This window comes from Dicentrarchus labrax, unplaced genomic scaffold (genome assembly GCF_905237075.1).
Source record: "Dicentrarchus labrax unplaced genomic scaffold, dlabrax2021, whole genome shotgun sequence".
In the NCBI taxonomy this organism is placed as follows: Eukaryota; Metazoa; Chordata; class Actinopteri; family Moronidae; genus Dicentrarchus; species Dicentrarchus labrax.
In genome coordinates, this window is record NW_026136701.1 from 13,674,739 (window position 1) to 13,691,810 (window position 17,072).

A 17,072-nucleotide genomic window follows, 5' to 3' on the forward strand; every position below is an offset into this window, starting at 1 on the left:
GAGCTCCAGCTTGCTCTGGAGTCCAGACACAGGCTGCAACAGTCCGGCTCTTTACCTAACAAACAAAACTGTGCCAGACTCAGCCAACAGCCCTTTTTCTTTCTAATGTTTGCATTATTAAACTGAAATGTATAATTTACTTGCTTTTAGACAACAGTTGTTGTACATCTTACTGTACAATATTTAAGTGACTTCATTACTGCGGCTGTACAAGTACTGTAAGGCAATCTGATTTTAAAGCCCTGCAGGCAAACACATCAGCGCAGTGTCTGTACAGCTCATATTTTTGATATGAACCTCAGTCTAGGGATGTCACTACCACTACCACTATCAGTACCAGTGAAATTCAATTCTTGATACCGATTTGATACCACAGTAAAAATGCCAATCCCATTATAACCCCAAACCAAAAGGTCTGAGCGCTTATATAGCACAGGGTGGTGGGGTGCTACACAGCAAACTTTGATCTGATCATTAATAACTGCTAGAGTAACCCTGTAATAGTCAATAATACAGTCATATTATGATTCTAATATGATGTCATTAATGAAAACCAACTTCTCCTAATTTGTTTCGAGATGAGAGGAGAACCAGGTTAAGCTGACTGTGTGGTCTGTGGTTTTGTTTTGAAATTGTGTCCTTTCAGCTGTCTGAGATCTGACTACTGGCAGCTGTACAGTGGAATATTACTACAGCAGGTTGCATGCTGTCACAACAGAAACTGAACAGAAATAACCTAAACTGTTGTGATGTAGATACCGTCAGCTGTTCTGGGTCACAAATGAAACACTAAGATTTCTGGATCAACATTAAAAACTTAGAGTTGGAGCTCAGGTTATAGCAAGTTCAGTTACCCCATCTGCTGGTTGCAATAAAAGACAATAATCTTACCGTATCTACCATGGAAAAAGTTGAGCTTTTTTATCCACAGACGAAAGTGTGAGATATCTTTCATGTAAGAACTACAAAGACAGCCTTTGATGCACCGTATGAACCCAGCAGACTGTGGCAGTGGCGTCAACACAGCAGGGTTTGTAGTCTGTTTAATTAATCAGACTTCAATTGTGCAACACATCCTGATCAATTTGACCAGTTTTTAATTCAAACCACTGCTCCCCACGGAGCTCTTACATAGGTTAAAAGACACCATGCACTTGTAGTGAGCAGAACATTGAGTAAATTATTAAAAAGTTATATAAAATTGCAGGAAATTAGGAAAAAAATCACCCTCTGTTGATAATTCTGGTAAATCGGGGACAAACTGCTGTAAGATACTGAAGCAGTACTTTTCTATTCAATAAAAGCTTCACTCAAACCCAGGAATCCATAGTTCAAGTATAAATAGTGTAAACAGGAAGAGAACCTTGTCTAACAGTGAGAATTGTTTTCTTGACACAGCAGTTAATTTTGTTTTGATAAAGACTGAACATGAGCTTATCTCTCTGACCTTTACCACACTGTTAATCCGGTGTTGCTCATTTATTTGTCTGACTCTAATATATTCACAAACTTCATGCAGGCTCATTATTTACCAAGTTGTTTCTGCTGACCAGACAATTGAACAGATAATTAATGGATAATTAGAACATGCAGTAATTAAACAATGAATTTTAAAATTGCTGAATTGGGGGTTTGTGGGTTTGTGTTATTGCGATAAAATCTGTAGCTGCTATATTGCATGTGTGTGTAACTGCATATTTTTCTGCAAGGTGCTCAAACTAGCTGTTTGTAGTTCAGTATAACCTTCAATGCTATTTTCATTAACGTCAGACTATTCAGAAAACTAACAAGCCTTAATTAGTAGTCAGTTTTTTTAGCTAAGGAGATGAGAATTATTCTATAATTCAATTCAATTCAATTCAGCTTTATTTGTATAGCGCCAATTCATAACAGAAGTTATCTCAAGACACTTTTCAAATAGAGCAGGTCTAGACTGAACTCTTTATAACATTATTTACAGAGACCCAACAGTACCACCATGAGCAAGCACTTGGTGACAAGGGCAAGGAAAAAATGCCTGTTAAAAGGCAGAAACCTCGGACAGATCCTTCGGCTCTAGGTGGGTGGTTGTCTGTCTCGACCAGTTGGGGTGAGAGAGAGAGAGAGAGAGAGAGAGAGAGAGAGAGAGAGAGAGACAGAGAGAGAGACAAACAGACAGACAGGTGCACAGTAACAACAGTATTGGTAATGGCAATCTAGCAAGACCATGGCAGGAGGATCCACCAGGATCGATAAGAACCTGCGATACGAGAAAGCACAAGAACTCCGGGGAAGAAGTGAAGTTAGTAACATGCATTAATGGGACATGAATGAGTGCAGGAAGAGAGAGGAAGAGAGGATCTCAGTGCACCATGGGAAATCCCCCGATAGTCTAGGCCTATAGCAGCATAACTAAGGGATGGTTCAGGACTCACCTGATCCAGCCCTAACTATAAGCTTTATCAAAGAGGAATGTCTTAAGCCTACTCTTGAATGTGGAGAGGGTGTCTGCCTCCCGAACCACAACTGGAAGCTGGTTCCACAGGAGAGGAGCTTGGTAACTGAAGGCTCTGGCTCCTGTTCTACTTTTAGAGACTATAGGAACCACAATAATAATGTAATAATATTCATCTTTTATCTACTTCTCAAATGCCCTTGTTGGAGCATTATCTAAAGGTACCGCTTTATCATAGCTGTTTAATTGTTTATTGTTAAGCAAACTGATAACACTATGTATTTTACTTTTACTAACTTTTATTTACTTCTATTGTGGATGTATATGTTTACTGGATTAATCAATCAAGTATATGGACTTGAAGCAATAGTTAGACATTTTGGGAAAATATAACCTACTTATTTGCTTTCTTGGCAAGAGTTAGATGAGAAGATCAGCACTCTCACGTCTGTATGGTAAATATAAAGCTACTGCCAGCTCCTAGTTGGCTGAGAAGAAAGAGTGGAAACAGCTAACCTAGCTCTGTCCAGACTCACAAATGCATGTTATCTTGCAGCCAGGTGAAGCAACCTCCTGCAGTCCCCACTGGTTACCTGGAAACCTCACAGTAACAAGACTTAAGAAGTAGTTTGGCACATCATCCCGCATAAAATATGATTTTTGCATTGGACTGAACGCGAGAGAAATCATGTTAGTGGGCCTAAGGTGGGTGGATTTTCTAACCTTTGCACAGAGCTGTAGCTCCCTGCTTCTTCTATTATGCTGGGCTACGCTAACCGGCTGCTGGTGGTGGCTTAATATTTGACAGACTTTTATGAGCGGTACTGATCTCTCTCAGTAAAATAGCTGTATATTTCCCAAAAAGTTGAACTGTTTCTATAAATTGGAGACATTCAAAACATTATTCGTAAATTAGAAATCCGCTTTTTCTGAATTTCGGTCTAATTGACTTTAAATGGGTTTCTTGCCAACAGATCATTCTCTCTAACAACCTCTTTGAAGGTGATTAATTTTTTTTATGTGGAATGAATGTTTAGCCAATATGTTGTACTACAAGTCATCAGATGTGTTTTCATGTCAGTGCAGGTCTGCGGTGTCTCCGCATGTGAGCACAAATTAGAGATCTCAGAGCCAAGTTGCTCTGGCAGACCTTTATGACGGCACCTTTTACTGTTCACTCTTAACTGCTGCTGGCCACACTTCGGTTTTTAATGGCCAATTAGAAGTGAATATACTTTGAAAAGTTTATGACATGGAGTCAGTCGGCTCTTGATACTTCATTATTTTAGAGGAGTAAAAAGGGAGAGTAATCACAGCTCGACATTTATATAAAACTTGACTCAAAAATTGAAAGCAAATTGAATGAAGGCTTTGTTTATGCAAAGATGTTGTACATGGATGTGACCGGTTCGCCATAAACTTCTCAAGTAACATCACATAATCACCACACATAACAAAAAGAGAAACAAAATACACCAAATCAGACTATTTGAATGTTTTATTAATATGTAGAAAATGTATTAAAAAAGGAACTATATAGTACATGTTTAAGTCAAACTAGAGCTAAATTTGACAGTAATATCCAAGGTTATCCAACAATAAATTCTTAGTTTCAGCATATATGAGCTTTTCAAACAGTCAAGATCACATTTTGTCAACATTTACATTTCCATGGCAAATCAATGCAGTTACAGTATCTGGCTTATATAACAACCACCACCAAACATGATGGTTATATCAGTCAGGTCACTTGTAAAACAAACCAATGAAATAAAGCATTTTACTTTTTGATACTTTTTGTCGTTATTAACTGTAATTTCTTGCAGATTAATTGGACAATAAATAGTAGTGAAATGAATAAGGGGAACAGGTTTCCTCTCAGGAGAAACAAACAGTGATCCAGTGTATTCCAGTGACTGAGACTGAGTTATAAGTTTGAATCATAGAGGGGATGTTTCTTTTCAAACCTGATGTTATACAGTAGATTGAAGAGATGAAATTATACATGATGAAGTACAAACAAAATGCCAATTTAACATCTGCCTCTCCTCCAAAGATAATTGCAATGAGGAAAACAAACTAGTGGCTCTTACTTGATGCTGGAGGGAACCACATCAAGTTATGCATGATATCAAGAAAATAATTAGAGCTTTTCTGTCTTTGTAATTTCAGGCATGCTGTTTCCATGACAAGACCGATGCTCAACTTCAAATGATGTTTCCCGAAAAAAACGTTCAATTAAGAGTAATATTACCAAGCCTGTAATTACACTAATATGTGTAATGTATTGTCTGTCCCGAGCAATAGACTTTTTAACTTTTTTAATAAATGGAAATGGAAAAATAAAAACAAAAAAACACATAAAATCATCATATAAATAGATGATCAACCTAAAATAAAAGACAGGGCAGAGGCTTTTCTACAACAGGACAACTTGAAAATAAAATTTACTTTTTGTGGTTTTCTCATTGACAGAAAAAGCTTAAACTGATGCAGGATGGTTGGAAAATTATGTAAAATAAGCTTAATATATATATATTAGCGTTTCTCTTGAAAGATTTAAGAGCACCTCATAGTTTGCCATGAGAGAAATAAATCCCTCACAATACAAATAACATTCTGGTCCTTTCCTGCAAAGCTTCATGACCTTTGTTCCTTATACAAAAATGCACTGAGGCAAACTTTATCTAAGTAGTTAATGAAATAAGTACACAGAGAATTCCCTACTCTATTATAAATCACTATGGGAGATGGATTGCATGTGAGGCTCTGAAACAGTCACTTTGACACTGAAACATAAATCAGACCTGGGAAAGGTTACGTGTTGGAATGGTTTGTTATAAATTATATCTTCGGTCGTGTTTTTGTTTTTCCACAGCAGCTGATAGTCTAAGTTATCTACATCTTCTTCCTTACAAACCATTTCAAGAGCGCCTTTTGCCCAGATAAGCAAAGAAATATGTCACTACAAATCAAACAAAAACATATTCTTATGACACTTGTTATTTACTATCAGGCTCTTGATTGCAATTTAGTCAACATGCAGTAGGCTCCATCCATCCTTAAACACAACAATGGTTAAAAATACAGCAGTTAAAGGGGAAAGGTTCTTTCTGATTTACTTTGCATCTAAAGGGGGAACACATCAAAAGTCACATTAGCGTCAACTCTATATCTACGTGAGTATATTAGTAGTAGTTTATAGAGGGGGGAGTCACCATTGTTTTCAAGTCAAAAGGACAAAAAACACAAATGAAAAATATTCACAGTCACATGACACAAGCCAGATTAGCTGGTTTGCTTCAGTGAGATAACTGAATTGAAGAAACTGACAGAAGTACATAAGAATGAGATTTCCAGCTGGTAATATTTGGATTATTGAATATATATGAGACCAAATGTTGCTTGCAGTGATGGCGACACTGATTTTACAAGGATTGTACTGGACAAAAAAAACCAAAAACGTTTTTATTGATAGTATGAAGCCAGAGAGGAACAAACCAGTTTTGTTGGTTTTTGTCTTTAAACTCCACAGAGATAATTTTCCTCCAACAGAGGAGGCAGGAAACTAAAACAAAACCATTCCCAGAAAACCGCAGTCAACTAAGCACATTGGCACTCAACGCTTTGTGCAACAGTGTGAACACTGAACAGAACTAAATGCTTGGTGGGCATGCTGCAGATTATGCCTAAAAGAATACATTCTCTGCCATGTTTGCTGATTTTGTTGTTTCACTGGGGAGATTAAATAGCGAAGCAAGTAAAAGAAGGGCACAGAAGAAAGACTTGGCTCCACTCCACCTACTGTTCTGCTTTCTTTGTTAAGTTCATTTCAGCTAGCAGTGGGGGGAGGCCAGGCTAAAATCTGCACTATGCCCACCCCTGACTTTCCTCTGCATAGAATTTAGTGTTCACATTGCATAAAATATTGCCAGGGGACATGATTACCATAAAGGTCCCTGAAAAATGAGAATCTATTAATGGAGGAAAAAGCTGCTTCAGTGACTTTGGTGACAGAACCGACTGGCATCTTTCCAAACAGCAGGCCGAGTCTTTATTATGCAGATCTTTGGTTAAATGTTACATCTATCAGCACCATCTCTGCAAGCAATCACAGAATCTATAACAGGGGTGAAACAGATATTTAGCGTCTGTAATTTGCTTGAAAATAATGTCCAGGAAATAATATTATATGCCCCCGAACAACTCGAGAAATCATTTGAATTGATTAAACAATAGCTTTGCTGTGTTCCCACTCGTAGTGCAAATACTGTCTCAGTGTGGCTACCAATAACAATAAAGTTTAATGTTGGTGATTTTCATTTAGCTTCAACAATTAACACAAAGGATATTGTAATTAACAGTAACACATAGAAATAAAATAAATAGAATAGATGGTAATGAAGCTGTTGCTGGTGCACTGCTTTGTGAGTTATGATTCTAGATGTTAAGCTTTTTGATGTTCATTTTTATCTCCAGTAATTGTCATCAATGATTAACGTAATGTAGGCTCAAAAACCGAGGCATCAAATCATATTAAACAGATGGACTTTTGTCACAATATCAGTTATAAAAATATATATATCTTACAGTTAAGGGGTTTAAGGGCATATACAGTATATTTTTCGTTAAAAGTGTTATTATTTCGTAACGGTTAAAATAACGCTAGCTCTTGCACTCTTGAGGGCATTTCTGAGCACATTTCCTCGCATCCCAGGGAAAGGCAAATCACACACTTAAAGAAAAAAGAAGCTTCTTGGTTTGCCTTTCCGTTTTTTTTTTTTGTTCTTTTTTTTTTACAGCAAATAGAACCATTGTCATTCAAAGTATTTAATAAATTACATACAGTGTCCTCTATCATCTGGGTAGAAGTACAGCAGGGAAAAAACAGCTAAAGCTGAGCAGGAGCAGAGGTAAACAGAGTTTGGACGATGTTTCACCAGCTCTGCTATTACGTGATCTCTTCCATGGGTATATCAGTTTCTGACTGTTAATAGTATATTAATAATAATGTGTTTTATTATTTTACAACTGAATATTAATAAAATATTAGTAGCTTTATGTCATAACCCCCCTTTTTTTTCCCTTTGCAGCCTCACTAAAAGGCATTAAAAAAAGCACATCAGTGAGAGAGTCCATCACCAAACATCGTCCGAACTCCATTTATCCGCCACTCTGGGCTGCGCGGAGGCGGTTTGTTTATACAGGGGCAGACCGCCTCCTCTTGCTGCTGATGCTACGGAAGTTGAACGGCCTCATCTTCATCTCCACGAAAGGAATAGAGAACTCGTGGCCTTTCCAGTGGTACCAGTTAATACCCTGCAAGAGCGAAAGTGTGACTTCAGAAGCTGCTAGAATCAACAGAGCTTTTTAGGCCAAACAAGGGCATTTGAGAAAATGACAGAAAATATCAAATAATAGAAGAGTCTGAAAAAGGAAATTTTATATTAAGTGCCTTTTAAGCAGCAGGGCCAACTTCCTTACTTGAGAGATAGCACAATTATGAATTTAGTGCAATTGCAGTCTCACTCTATTCTAATCCCCGTCACAGCCAAAACCCACCCATTTTCAGCTTTACTCTGAAAAGTAATTTCTCTCTGCAGGTCTTTATGCCTGTCCATCTCTGCTCCCACCTGGTCTTGTTTCATGTCATCAAGCAACAAAGAGAAAGGTACAGAGCACACAGAGAGAAGCCATGATGCTCGAAAGCCTTTGTAGTTCAGCCTAATCACTGCTTCACACAACACCCCACTCTCTTTCTCGAGCCATTTCAGCATCAAGCTGTGAGAGAGAGAGAGAGAGCACATCACACTCTTGTCAAAAGACAAGCCCCTAACAGTCACTCACACCTCAGATGTAATAGGCAAAATACTCTGTAATAAACTCTGGCCTTTTCCTTTCACATATTTCTGTAAATTGACAATGATCTTTAGATAAACTCCTCCTGAAAGAGTCTTATTTCCAACAGATGAAACAAGCACTTGGAACCAATCAATATTAAGATGCATCTCTCCAAGTTTCATTAAAATTCGACAAGTGGAGCAGCAGTTACGGTCCTTTTGTTTTTGACCTTTCATTATAGCTCCTCCATCAGGCCAATCAGTGTAATAAGTATGGAGATGGATGTCTGTAGCAAGTTTCATGTAATTTCATTTATAAATTATAAGCCTTTCAAAGCGAGAGATTTTAACCTTTAATCACACTGCCATAATCAGGACAGTTTATGTGTTTAAAATGCCAACGCCACAATATTGAGCTAAAGGGCCGCTTCACCCAAATACCAACAAAAATGGCTGAGCTTTTAGGACAACCACTGAGTTTTCTGCTGCCATGCCAATACCATATACATGAATGGGACATGTGTGGTGCTTAAAGGATTGAAAAACTACATTTAAAAAAATTAACAGCAGTGTGTATGTTCCAGAAACGCCCCAGTATAATAATCCACAGAAATTGATATCAGCAGTTTCCACTGGAACTACATTCTACCAAAGAAGTAGCTCAGTGGAGAGGTTCAGTGTAAGGTGACGCGGGGACATTGTTTATGGAAATACACATTGCTGTTGAATTGTAAAATTTTAAATGTTTTAATTATGTGAACACTACCAGCCCCACTATATCAGGATGGTGGCTGAAATCTCAGAGACCAATTATCTCACAACCTGGTCAAATGAAACCAAAATTTAACTCCCCCATTCCTCCCACTCTCTGTTCATCGTTTACAGGTTTTCTATGCTTCCTGGTCTCAGATTTCCTGTGTGGTAATTTGATTAGACACAAATTAATTTGGGAATATGCATTATGTAAGCACAAAACCAAAATAATGAAGGCCTTAAAGACAGACTTTGACCCAGACACCTTCTTTGGTAATAAAGCTCACCCATATTATCACCCATAAGGCCCTTATCGTGTAAGTTGATATTGAACTTTACCAAAACCAAACAAAAATTGAGTTATGAGGTCCTGAGCCAGTTGTTCTACAGGTAATTCATCCTTGTCTTGTATCCATCCCACATATAACACCACAATAAGTAGAAGTGCTCTTTTGTAATTTAGGTAGACCAGCCCATGATTACTTTCTAACTTACACCACAAAATATGTTTGGCTTAATGATCAGTAGACTATTAGACTAGATTTGATTTGTCACATTCACTCTTTGATCCGATATTTATTGGACGACTCACCTGACTGTGTCTGGACTCGCCGTATTTGCCGTTGAGGTTGGCCCGGTGGCAGTTCTTGTACCACCAGGCTCCTTTGTAAGACAAGGCACAGTTAGTGACAGCGATGTCATTGTCTCTGTCTTTTGTAGAAAAGGGCCGGCCCTGGTGGTAGCTCAGAGAGTCACCTGGTGTAAGAGGAGAGGGGGAGAGAGAGAGAGAGACGGAGAACCTTAAACATCAACGTATGTCAGGCAACATTGGCATATGGCTGCGGTGAATAACAGCGTGATGAAGGGACATAAACGACCAGGCAGGCAGGAGGGAGAGGCATGAGAGGGAAGGGAGAGGAAAGACTTTCCTGCTGCAGGCTCTCTGAATTTATTTAGGCAGACAGAATTATAATCATAAACACCAGGAGATGATGGGTAATTCTGGCATATGGTCATGTTGACAGACTGAGAGATACATGGAGAGTGAGGACATGAGTGGAAATGTGGAGAAGTGCTGAAGCGGGTTTCAGACATCAGGGAGAAGAAAAGTGGCAGGAGAAAAAATGTCAGATGGCGGAGGAGGGATGGGAGAGCTTTTTCACTTATATTACAGTATATAGTGTATAGTGTTGATATGAAAAAAATATCCATGTAGCAAAAAGCTTTCAATGTTGAGGTCCTCACTGGCCATTTCTATACAGTGAGAGGGTTGATCACAAGGCTGTCATCCATAGAGCAAAGAAAAATGCCAGATATTGACACCCCCTGAGGGAAATATTTGATGGATATTAAATATTATATTCAATGCTCAACAATACTAGTATAACACATATACTATATACACATATAAACTGTACAATGAACCCAAATAGTGAACACAAAAGAGCAGACTGTTCCCTGTGAATACTGCATCAGAAATGAGTTCAGATGTTTTAGGTACCTTTCATACAATCCTGACTGTGTGTCTGTTTTAAAAAAAACTTTTCCTCGGTTGTTTTATTAGCTCTTTGGTTATTTTACCTAATGCAGGATGAGGCTGTTTAGCAGACAGGGAAGGCTCTGAGGAAATATTTGTGTTCAGGTTTTCACCATGTCCTTATCCTGCGAGAGTTTTTATAAGCTTATATCTTAAATAATAATCCAAACTTTTAAAAATAACAATTTCATTGTTTAGTTTTCTTCACAGGAATGAATGAAAAAAAGTTCTTATACCCATTAAAATGAAGAAGGCCTTGTAAAGCTTTGGCAACCCCTAGTGGGGGTCTGGACCACCAGTGACACACGTTAACTAAAAAAAAAGATTCCTTATGTATTCAACCACGTACCAGCGGTGCCATTGTACTCTCCTATCCTGAGCTTGTAGAGGTTTCTCGCATCCCCAATGGAGAATTTATCATAATTGGCGTACACCGACTCCTGTCCGTCCTTCATGTCAATTCTCAGCTCATAACGGCCCTGAGCAGCAATCTTCTGGATGTTGTCCAGACCTGTAAAGAAACAACACACATTATATTAAATCCTATTGTCGATATTCATTCTATGTTTGTAGACTCCAGAGACGCGAACCAAATCTTTACAGTTACACCTGCTGTTTGAAAACAACTTTTATCTTCTAATTACACCAGCGCTTACCCATTTAATAACCAAAGAAAGATCTGCTTTTTAATCATACTGGTGTTTGAGCTTCAAAACAAGATTTAGAAGTCATCACGCTCATCCTGATATGGAAGTAATTACACTGCTACTGATAATGGACGTCATTACGCTCATATTGTGATTGGACTTGTATGGAGTCTGGATGCAAGACAGTAACAATGGACTTCAAAGCAACGCTAAGACATGGAAAGTAAGACAAAGTAACACAGGTACAGATTTAAATTCATACAAGCACATTTAACTACATATCTCAGTTGCACACATGTCTCGATTGGTCCCACCAAATGTCTGAAGTTAAAGTCAGAGTCATGTAAAAAAAAAATCTATAACCCAAAATTAAAAATCACACTTTTTCTTCTTTACAATCTATACAGCATATGAAACCATTTATCCTTTAGACCCTTGATTCAAAAAAGGAAGAAACCTCAGGAAGAGCATCAGGGGAGGGATTCCTCTTCCAGGATTGACATACAGCGGATACAATAGCTGTTATATAGAGTATGCTGAAGTACCAATATGGAATGACAGAATAACAATATTAGGTAAATATATGAGAATAATGATCAGAGAAGACATAAAACCATTAAACCAATAATTGAATCTGTGGATTTTTTGATTTCCTGACATTCTACCACCCAGATTCTTATTTTATTTTTTACTTACGCGAAATACAGTTTGTTCCCACCCACAGCTTTGTAGGTTAAAGGTTTGAATCCTGATAAGCACTCTGTCAGACGTCTTTGTCAGCTTGTCATATGGATGTGGATGATTGACACTGTCGAGAGCAGTGCACACGGCCACCACCAGCCCTCCTGCAAATGCCACATGTTGCGACTTTCTGAGATAGGCAGCTTTGCTCTCTATCTCCAAGGTAGCAGATACGAGGCTCGTTTGAACCCAGACAGGTGATAATGCTCCACACCGACCTGACAGATTGGAGCTGCCTTCCCTATCAGATTACAACAAGCGTCCATTTGGAAAAGTCCACTTCCCTGCTTCCAACAGAAGCATTACGTGGGTTTTTTTTTCTTAAACCCAGTGAAAATTCGAAGAAAACATAAAAAATCTGCAGTAGTCGCTGATAAGGAGCAGGCAGTCGAAGTTCGGGAAAGCAGGGAAACTAAGCCTGCTGTAATATGTCATTGGAAAGCAGATAAAATCTATGTTACAACCCAAAGGCACTTAGGGTGACAGGGGAAAAGCAATTGTTGTAATAAAATTGTGTTTAACACTCAGTCATCCCTAATTTCCATTGTATAATATCACTGTATTATCAGCAATTAATCTTGCAACCATAATTTTTTACTGTTTTTTCCTCCAACAGTTTTATGGGATCAGAGTGCTCTATTCCAAACTGCAGCGATTAAAAATGCATTTTGACACACTATTGCACTCTTGTCCTATTATACTACCAATATTACAATCTCGTCAGATTTTATTACCAGTCTTTCTCTCACACTTATTCAGAAACAAGGGGGGGATTAAAAAAGGAAAGAGAATGGGATAATGATCACATATCGCACACAGGCACCCTGGTTTCTCTCTGTTATTACATCATCAAACTGACATTGTGTTCAGGCTGAGAACTGGCTGAGGTCAGTGAGTAGGGAGAATAGATCGCCCTAGAGCAGTAATAAAAATGGCCGTTTTCAAACTGTAACATAATAATGAAAGCTTAATTTCCATATTCTTTACTGCTGGCCGGTTAAGTGCCTCTTCTTTTCAGTTTGAGTGGATTTAATATCCATGTTTATGGTTCCATACTGTTCAATATATTGCTGTTCTGTGTGTAGAGGTGGTGATTAGCTAAATGTTCACTATAATGGCTCTCCAGGGCTACGACAGCAATCTAATCTGTAGAAAGAAGAGAGAAGGTCAAATGGTTTGGAACCGCAGTGACCATCTGTATGATGATGCCATTTATTTTCTATAAGGATGATACATTTTAAGGACACTGCTTAGTAGGGCCTTCACTTTTTATTTAAAATTCAAAAAATGTGTTTGAACGTGGTTCATTTTCAAAGTGTAATGACCTGTTTGGAATTTAAAAATGATAGTCTATTAGCACAACAGACCGGGTGTAGTAGTTTGCCTTGTGATCCAGCATGGGGCGCTCCACTATCTTGACCTATGGCATGCCCTATTGACCTGTCAGTAAACTAAGCTAGTAATGTTGTGTATTTTACTACTAGCTTGCCAGAAGCTTTTGACAATGCCATCGTCAATAAGATGGCAAGATTTATATGTCTTATCGTTTAGTATAGTCTTTACGTTATGTTTTCCTGTGTGGTGTCATGCAGTGCTTTGAGATTATTTATTCAAATTCACTTGGACGAATCGCAGCATTTCCCAAAAAAAACCTAGACTATGGCGGCCTGCCAAGGTCCAATTAGTTCCACCACAGTTTCATAATGAGCCAAAAATACTTCTAACCTTTCTCTTGAACATTGTGTTTTGTGCTGTTGCTTCAGTAAAGCATCTCTCACTCCCGGCACTATCTGTAGTCAATTAACTAGTCATCTAGGCTACGGTCTAGTACGGAAAGTGACAGTCACACATTCTTTGACGTTCTCTTGTGACGCCAACACAGTATATTTTATAAGCGTGGACTAGGTAAAGCAAGAGAGAGAACAGCAGTGCACACACCAGCTGGTGCTGATGTGATTTGGTACCACACTGGTTTTGATCGTTTTGAAGGCTAAATCCTAAACACAAATTGTGTTTTTTGGGCGACTTTATACAACATACCACTGTAGAAAGTCAACAGTGTGTGGAAAAGAATACTGAAGAGAAAAGCAAGATGAGAAGATTAGAGTAGTTTGAGAGTTAAGTAGTGAATTAAGTAAATAACAACTAACTGCAAGTTGCAGTGTTATAAGTGGGGGAAGATATCGGTGTCGCACAATGTTTTCTTCATGATCTTCCTTCACATCCTTTGAATACTGTACCACCTGCAGGTAGTACTTACATAAATAACTATCACCTATTTCAGGAGGACACATGATTGCTGTAAATTACCTTCTGCCATGTTCTGCTGAGATTGGGCATTTAAATAGATAATGCCCCAATAGGCCTTTTTCATAGAAGACATTTTGAAATGTCAGAGTAGCAAAAGCACATGTGTAAATGATAAAATGTACACTGCTTCAGTTTAGGGTCCTGGCTCACGGTCCCACTGTCGAAACTTACTAGGACAGAGCCATCATTAATGTTATTAGTAACACCTGTGCTTTTCCTTCTATGTGTAAAAAAAAAAGCCTCTAGTCCTCTGTTAAAAACCGTATTAACCCCTAGATCAACAGACAAGACAGTTTCATACAGCAAGCTTGACATTTTGTGCCATGCTCTGAGGCTACCATGTCCCCCGCTGGCATGTTATCTGTAATCTGGCATCACGGGGAGAACCTTTCACAGGAGCAAAGAGCAGCTCTTGATGCCTCACACCCTGAGGTTACATTAAGCTGCTTTTATGCACTGAGAGGACAGAGTACAGTGCAGGATAGAAGAAAGACGGGTAGAGAAGTGCATCCTAGGAAGCACTGAAAAAGTAAAGCAAGACCCTGGAGATGAAGCAGCCCTGGACTACTCCAGAAGTGGTGAGAGGGAAGATTATTGCTGATTCAGCTGAAGTGGAAACAGGTCAAATGAAATTTTGCACTCACTGAACCAGATATGCTCCGGCATCTTTAGATCATATTGTATGAAGAGAGCCATTACAAATTGTGCCAGGATGCTGCTACACGATGCCTTCAGGTCTCGGCTAAAACACTCCTGTCACTTTATAACTCACTATCTATTCCATCTACTGTGTGGTGAGCAAAGATTATATAAATGGTGTGTGTAGTGTCATCCTTCAGAGATATCTTTCCAATATTTCTGTCAGGCCTCCTGTGCTGCCGTGAGAAATTCTCCAGTGTTGTTGAAATATAAAAATGATAAATTATTAATTTATACCATCACACAGCAATCCAACTTTTTTTGTTGTGATACAATCGTAAGAGCTACCTTTGAACACTCTGGTAGTGCACCAAAGTAACAGGAGCAGCTGACATTATTATTCAATTCAACTCGACAACACCGCAAACTACTGCTTTAAAAATAACCAGTGAAGCAACAAATCTGACAGTCTCAACAAGAATTGCAGGCTTTTATACCACATTCCATTACATTGTCAGCTCCAGTTCATGAGGGGGTTCAATCTAAAATCTCTTTATGCCTTCACCTATTACGGTGTGTTTAATCACTAATGGAATAGAGCGTGCCACAGCTATCTTGTATTATGATCCAATAATGTGTCAGCTGCAAAGTAACAGCCCTCCCTCTGCTATAATGTGGTGATAATGCAATGCCATAAAATTTCCCCCCAGTGTTATTTAATTTCTCTAATCAAAAAGTTCAAAAAACATTCTTCTCAAGGTCCTGATTCACTTAATGAAATATTCATGCAATATTTCCCTTTAATCATCTGCACCAAAACAATAACACAAAAACTGGCCCATGAAGAAACATGACTCATTTGCACATCTTCTAATGAATATAATTATTGTCTCATAATGAGATTTTTGGGGTGGGGGGAGAAAAAATATGCAGCAGTCCATCAAAACAGTGAGGATGTTCTGTTGTTTTGTCTTTGAATCAGTGCGACGCTAAAAACAATTACTCAGTCATTTCAGGGAGAGATGATCTTTCAGAGAATCCAGTAATGAATCGGATTGACTTTGTGAAGTCAAGTGCTGAAAGATGAGATGAGGGAAAACTCTTACAAGAAAGGCTATACTGCCTGCACAAGATATTGGGAACATCTTTCCTCTCCATGAAATATATGTATCAATTGAAACCGAGTGAAAGGTATGACCCTCCATTGATTGTACCTATTAAATCCACTTTAGTCATGGAGACGGTGTGATGATGAAGAGGGTAATATACCCTTCAGAAGACTGGAACTGAGATTGAACAATTGTTGGCAGGTTGTGGTTAATATCAGTCTGCAGCAAATGAAATGCAGCTGAAATACACTGGGCAAGGTGACATGAAATAAGCCACCAGAAAATCTGTCACCTCACCTGTAAAAGTTCTAATACAAGTACTAGTCAGTCAGTATCAATAAAAATATACAAAAAAATAAATGTAGAGCCTCTACTCCCCAGTTCCTACCGTGATTTGACTGAGAAATAGTACAGATTTTTATCTTCCCCTGTATGTTTCAACTACAGAAGCTGTTATGCCTGTTGTTATGTCTCTGTATGGCACTTAACAACAAAAGAGTGAAGGACATGTATCTGAAACTACACAGAATTTCTCTAGATTAAGAGTCTTACCAAGCCAGAATTCATCCTCCAGGTTTCCAAAGCCCACTCGATAGTCACTCCACTTCCTGGAAAAGTCTGTCAGGCCGTTCTGACGACGCTGGAATACCTGAACACCAAAATATGATCACGTGACAAGATGAGGAAAATACAACTCACGTGTTCAAACTAGAATGACGAACTAAATACTGCTATTGCTATGATCAAAATGACCTTCAGTGTTGTATTTGATGCAATAAAATCTGCACATACAACAGGGTGTTAAAAAGAAGGCGTCATCTTCACAGGGACTTACAATCCAGCCTCCTTCATCAGTGGTCATGTCACAGTACACCTGCACACCCTGGCTGGGGTCTCTGTTGATGTAAATGGTGTAGACGCCGCTCAGAGTCTCTCCATTTAGCAGGTGTTGGGCACAATTCTGAGGTGTTGCAAATAGACGACTCCCTGGAGAGAAGCAGAGGATGCATGAAGTTAAGTTATGACTTCCTTATTTTTGTTCATATTTTGACTTAAAATGTA

The 17,072-nt window shown here is 38.6% G+C and overlaps 1 protein-coding gene across 5 annotated transcripts in view; it reads right to left on the minus strand.

Moving 5' to 3' along the window:
* Positions 1-3,914: 3,914 nt before the first annotated feature.
* tnr (tenascin R (restrictin, janusin)) overlaps positions 3,915-17,072 on the minus strand; it is a 167,285-nt gene continuing 154,127 nt past the window's right edge. For all 5 annotated transcript variants that reach the window (XM_051404691.1, XM_051404701.1, XM_051404665.1 and 2 more), the window contains 5 exons: positions 16,846-16,997; positions 16,563-16,659; positions 10,914-11,075; positions 9,620-9,783; positions 3,915-7,753 (listed from right to left, as the gene is read on the minus strand). In XM_051404691.1, the coding sequence (XP_051260651.1) occupies positions 7,634-7,753; positions 9,620-9,783; positions 10,914-11,075; positions 16,563-16,659; positions 16,846-16,997 (695 nt within the window). In that variant the 3' untranslated portion in view covers positions 3,915-7,633. The remainder of the gene's footprint in view (positions 7,754-9,619; positions 9,784-10,913; positions 11,076-16,562; positions 16,660-16,845; positions 16,998-17,072) is intronic.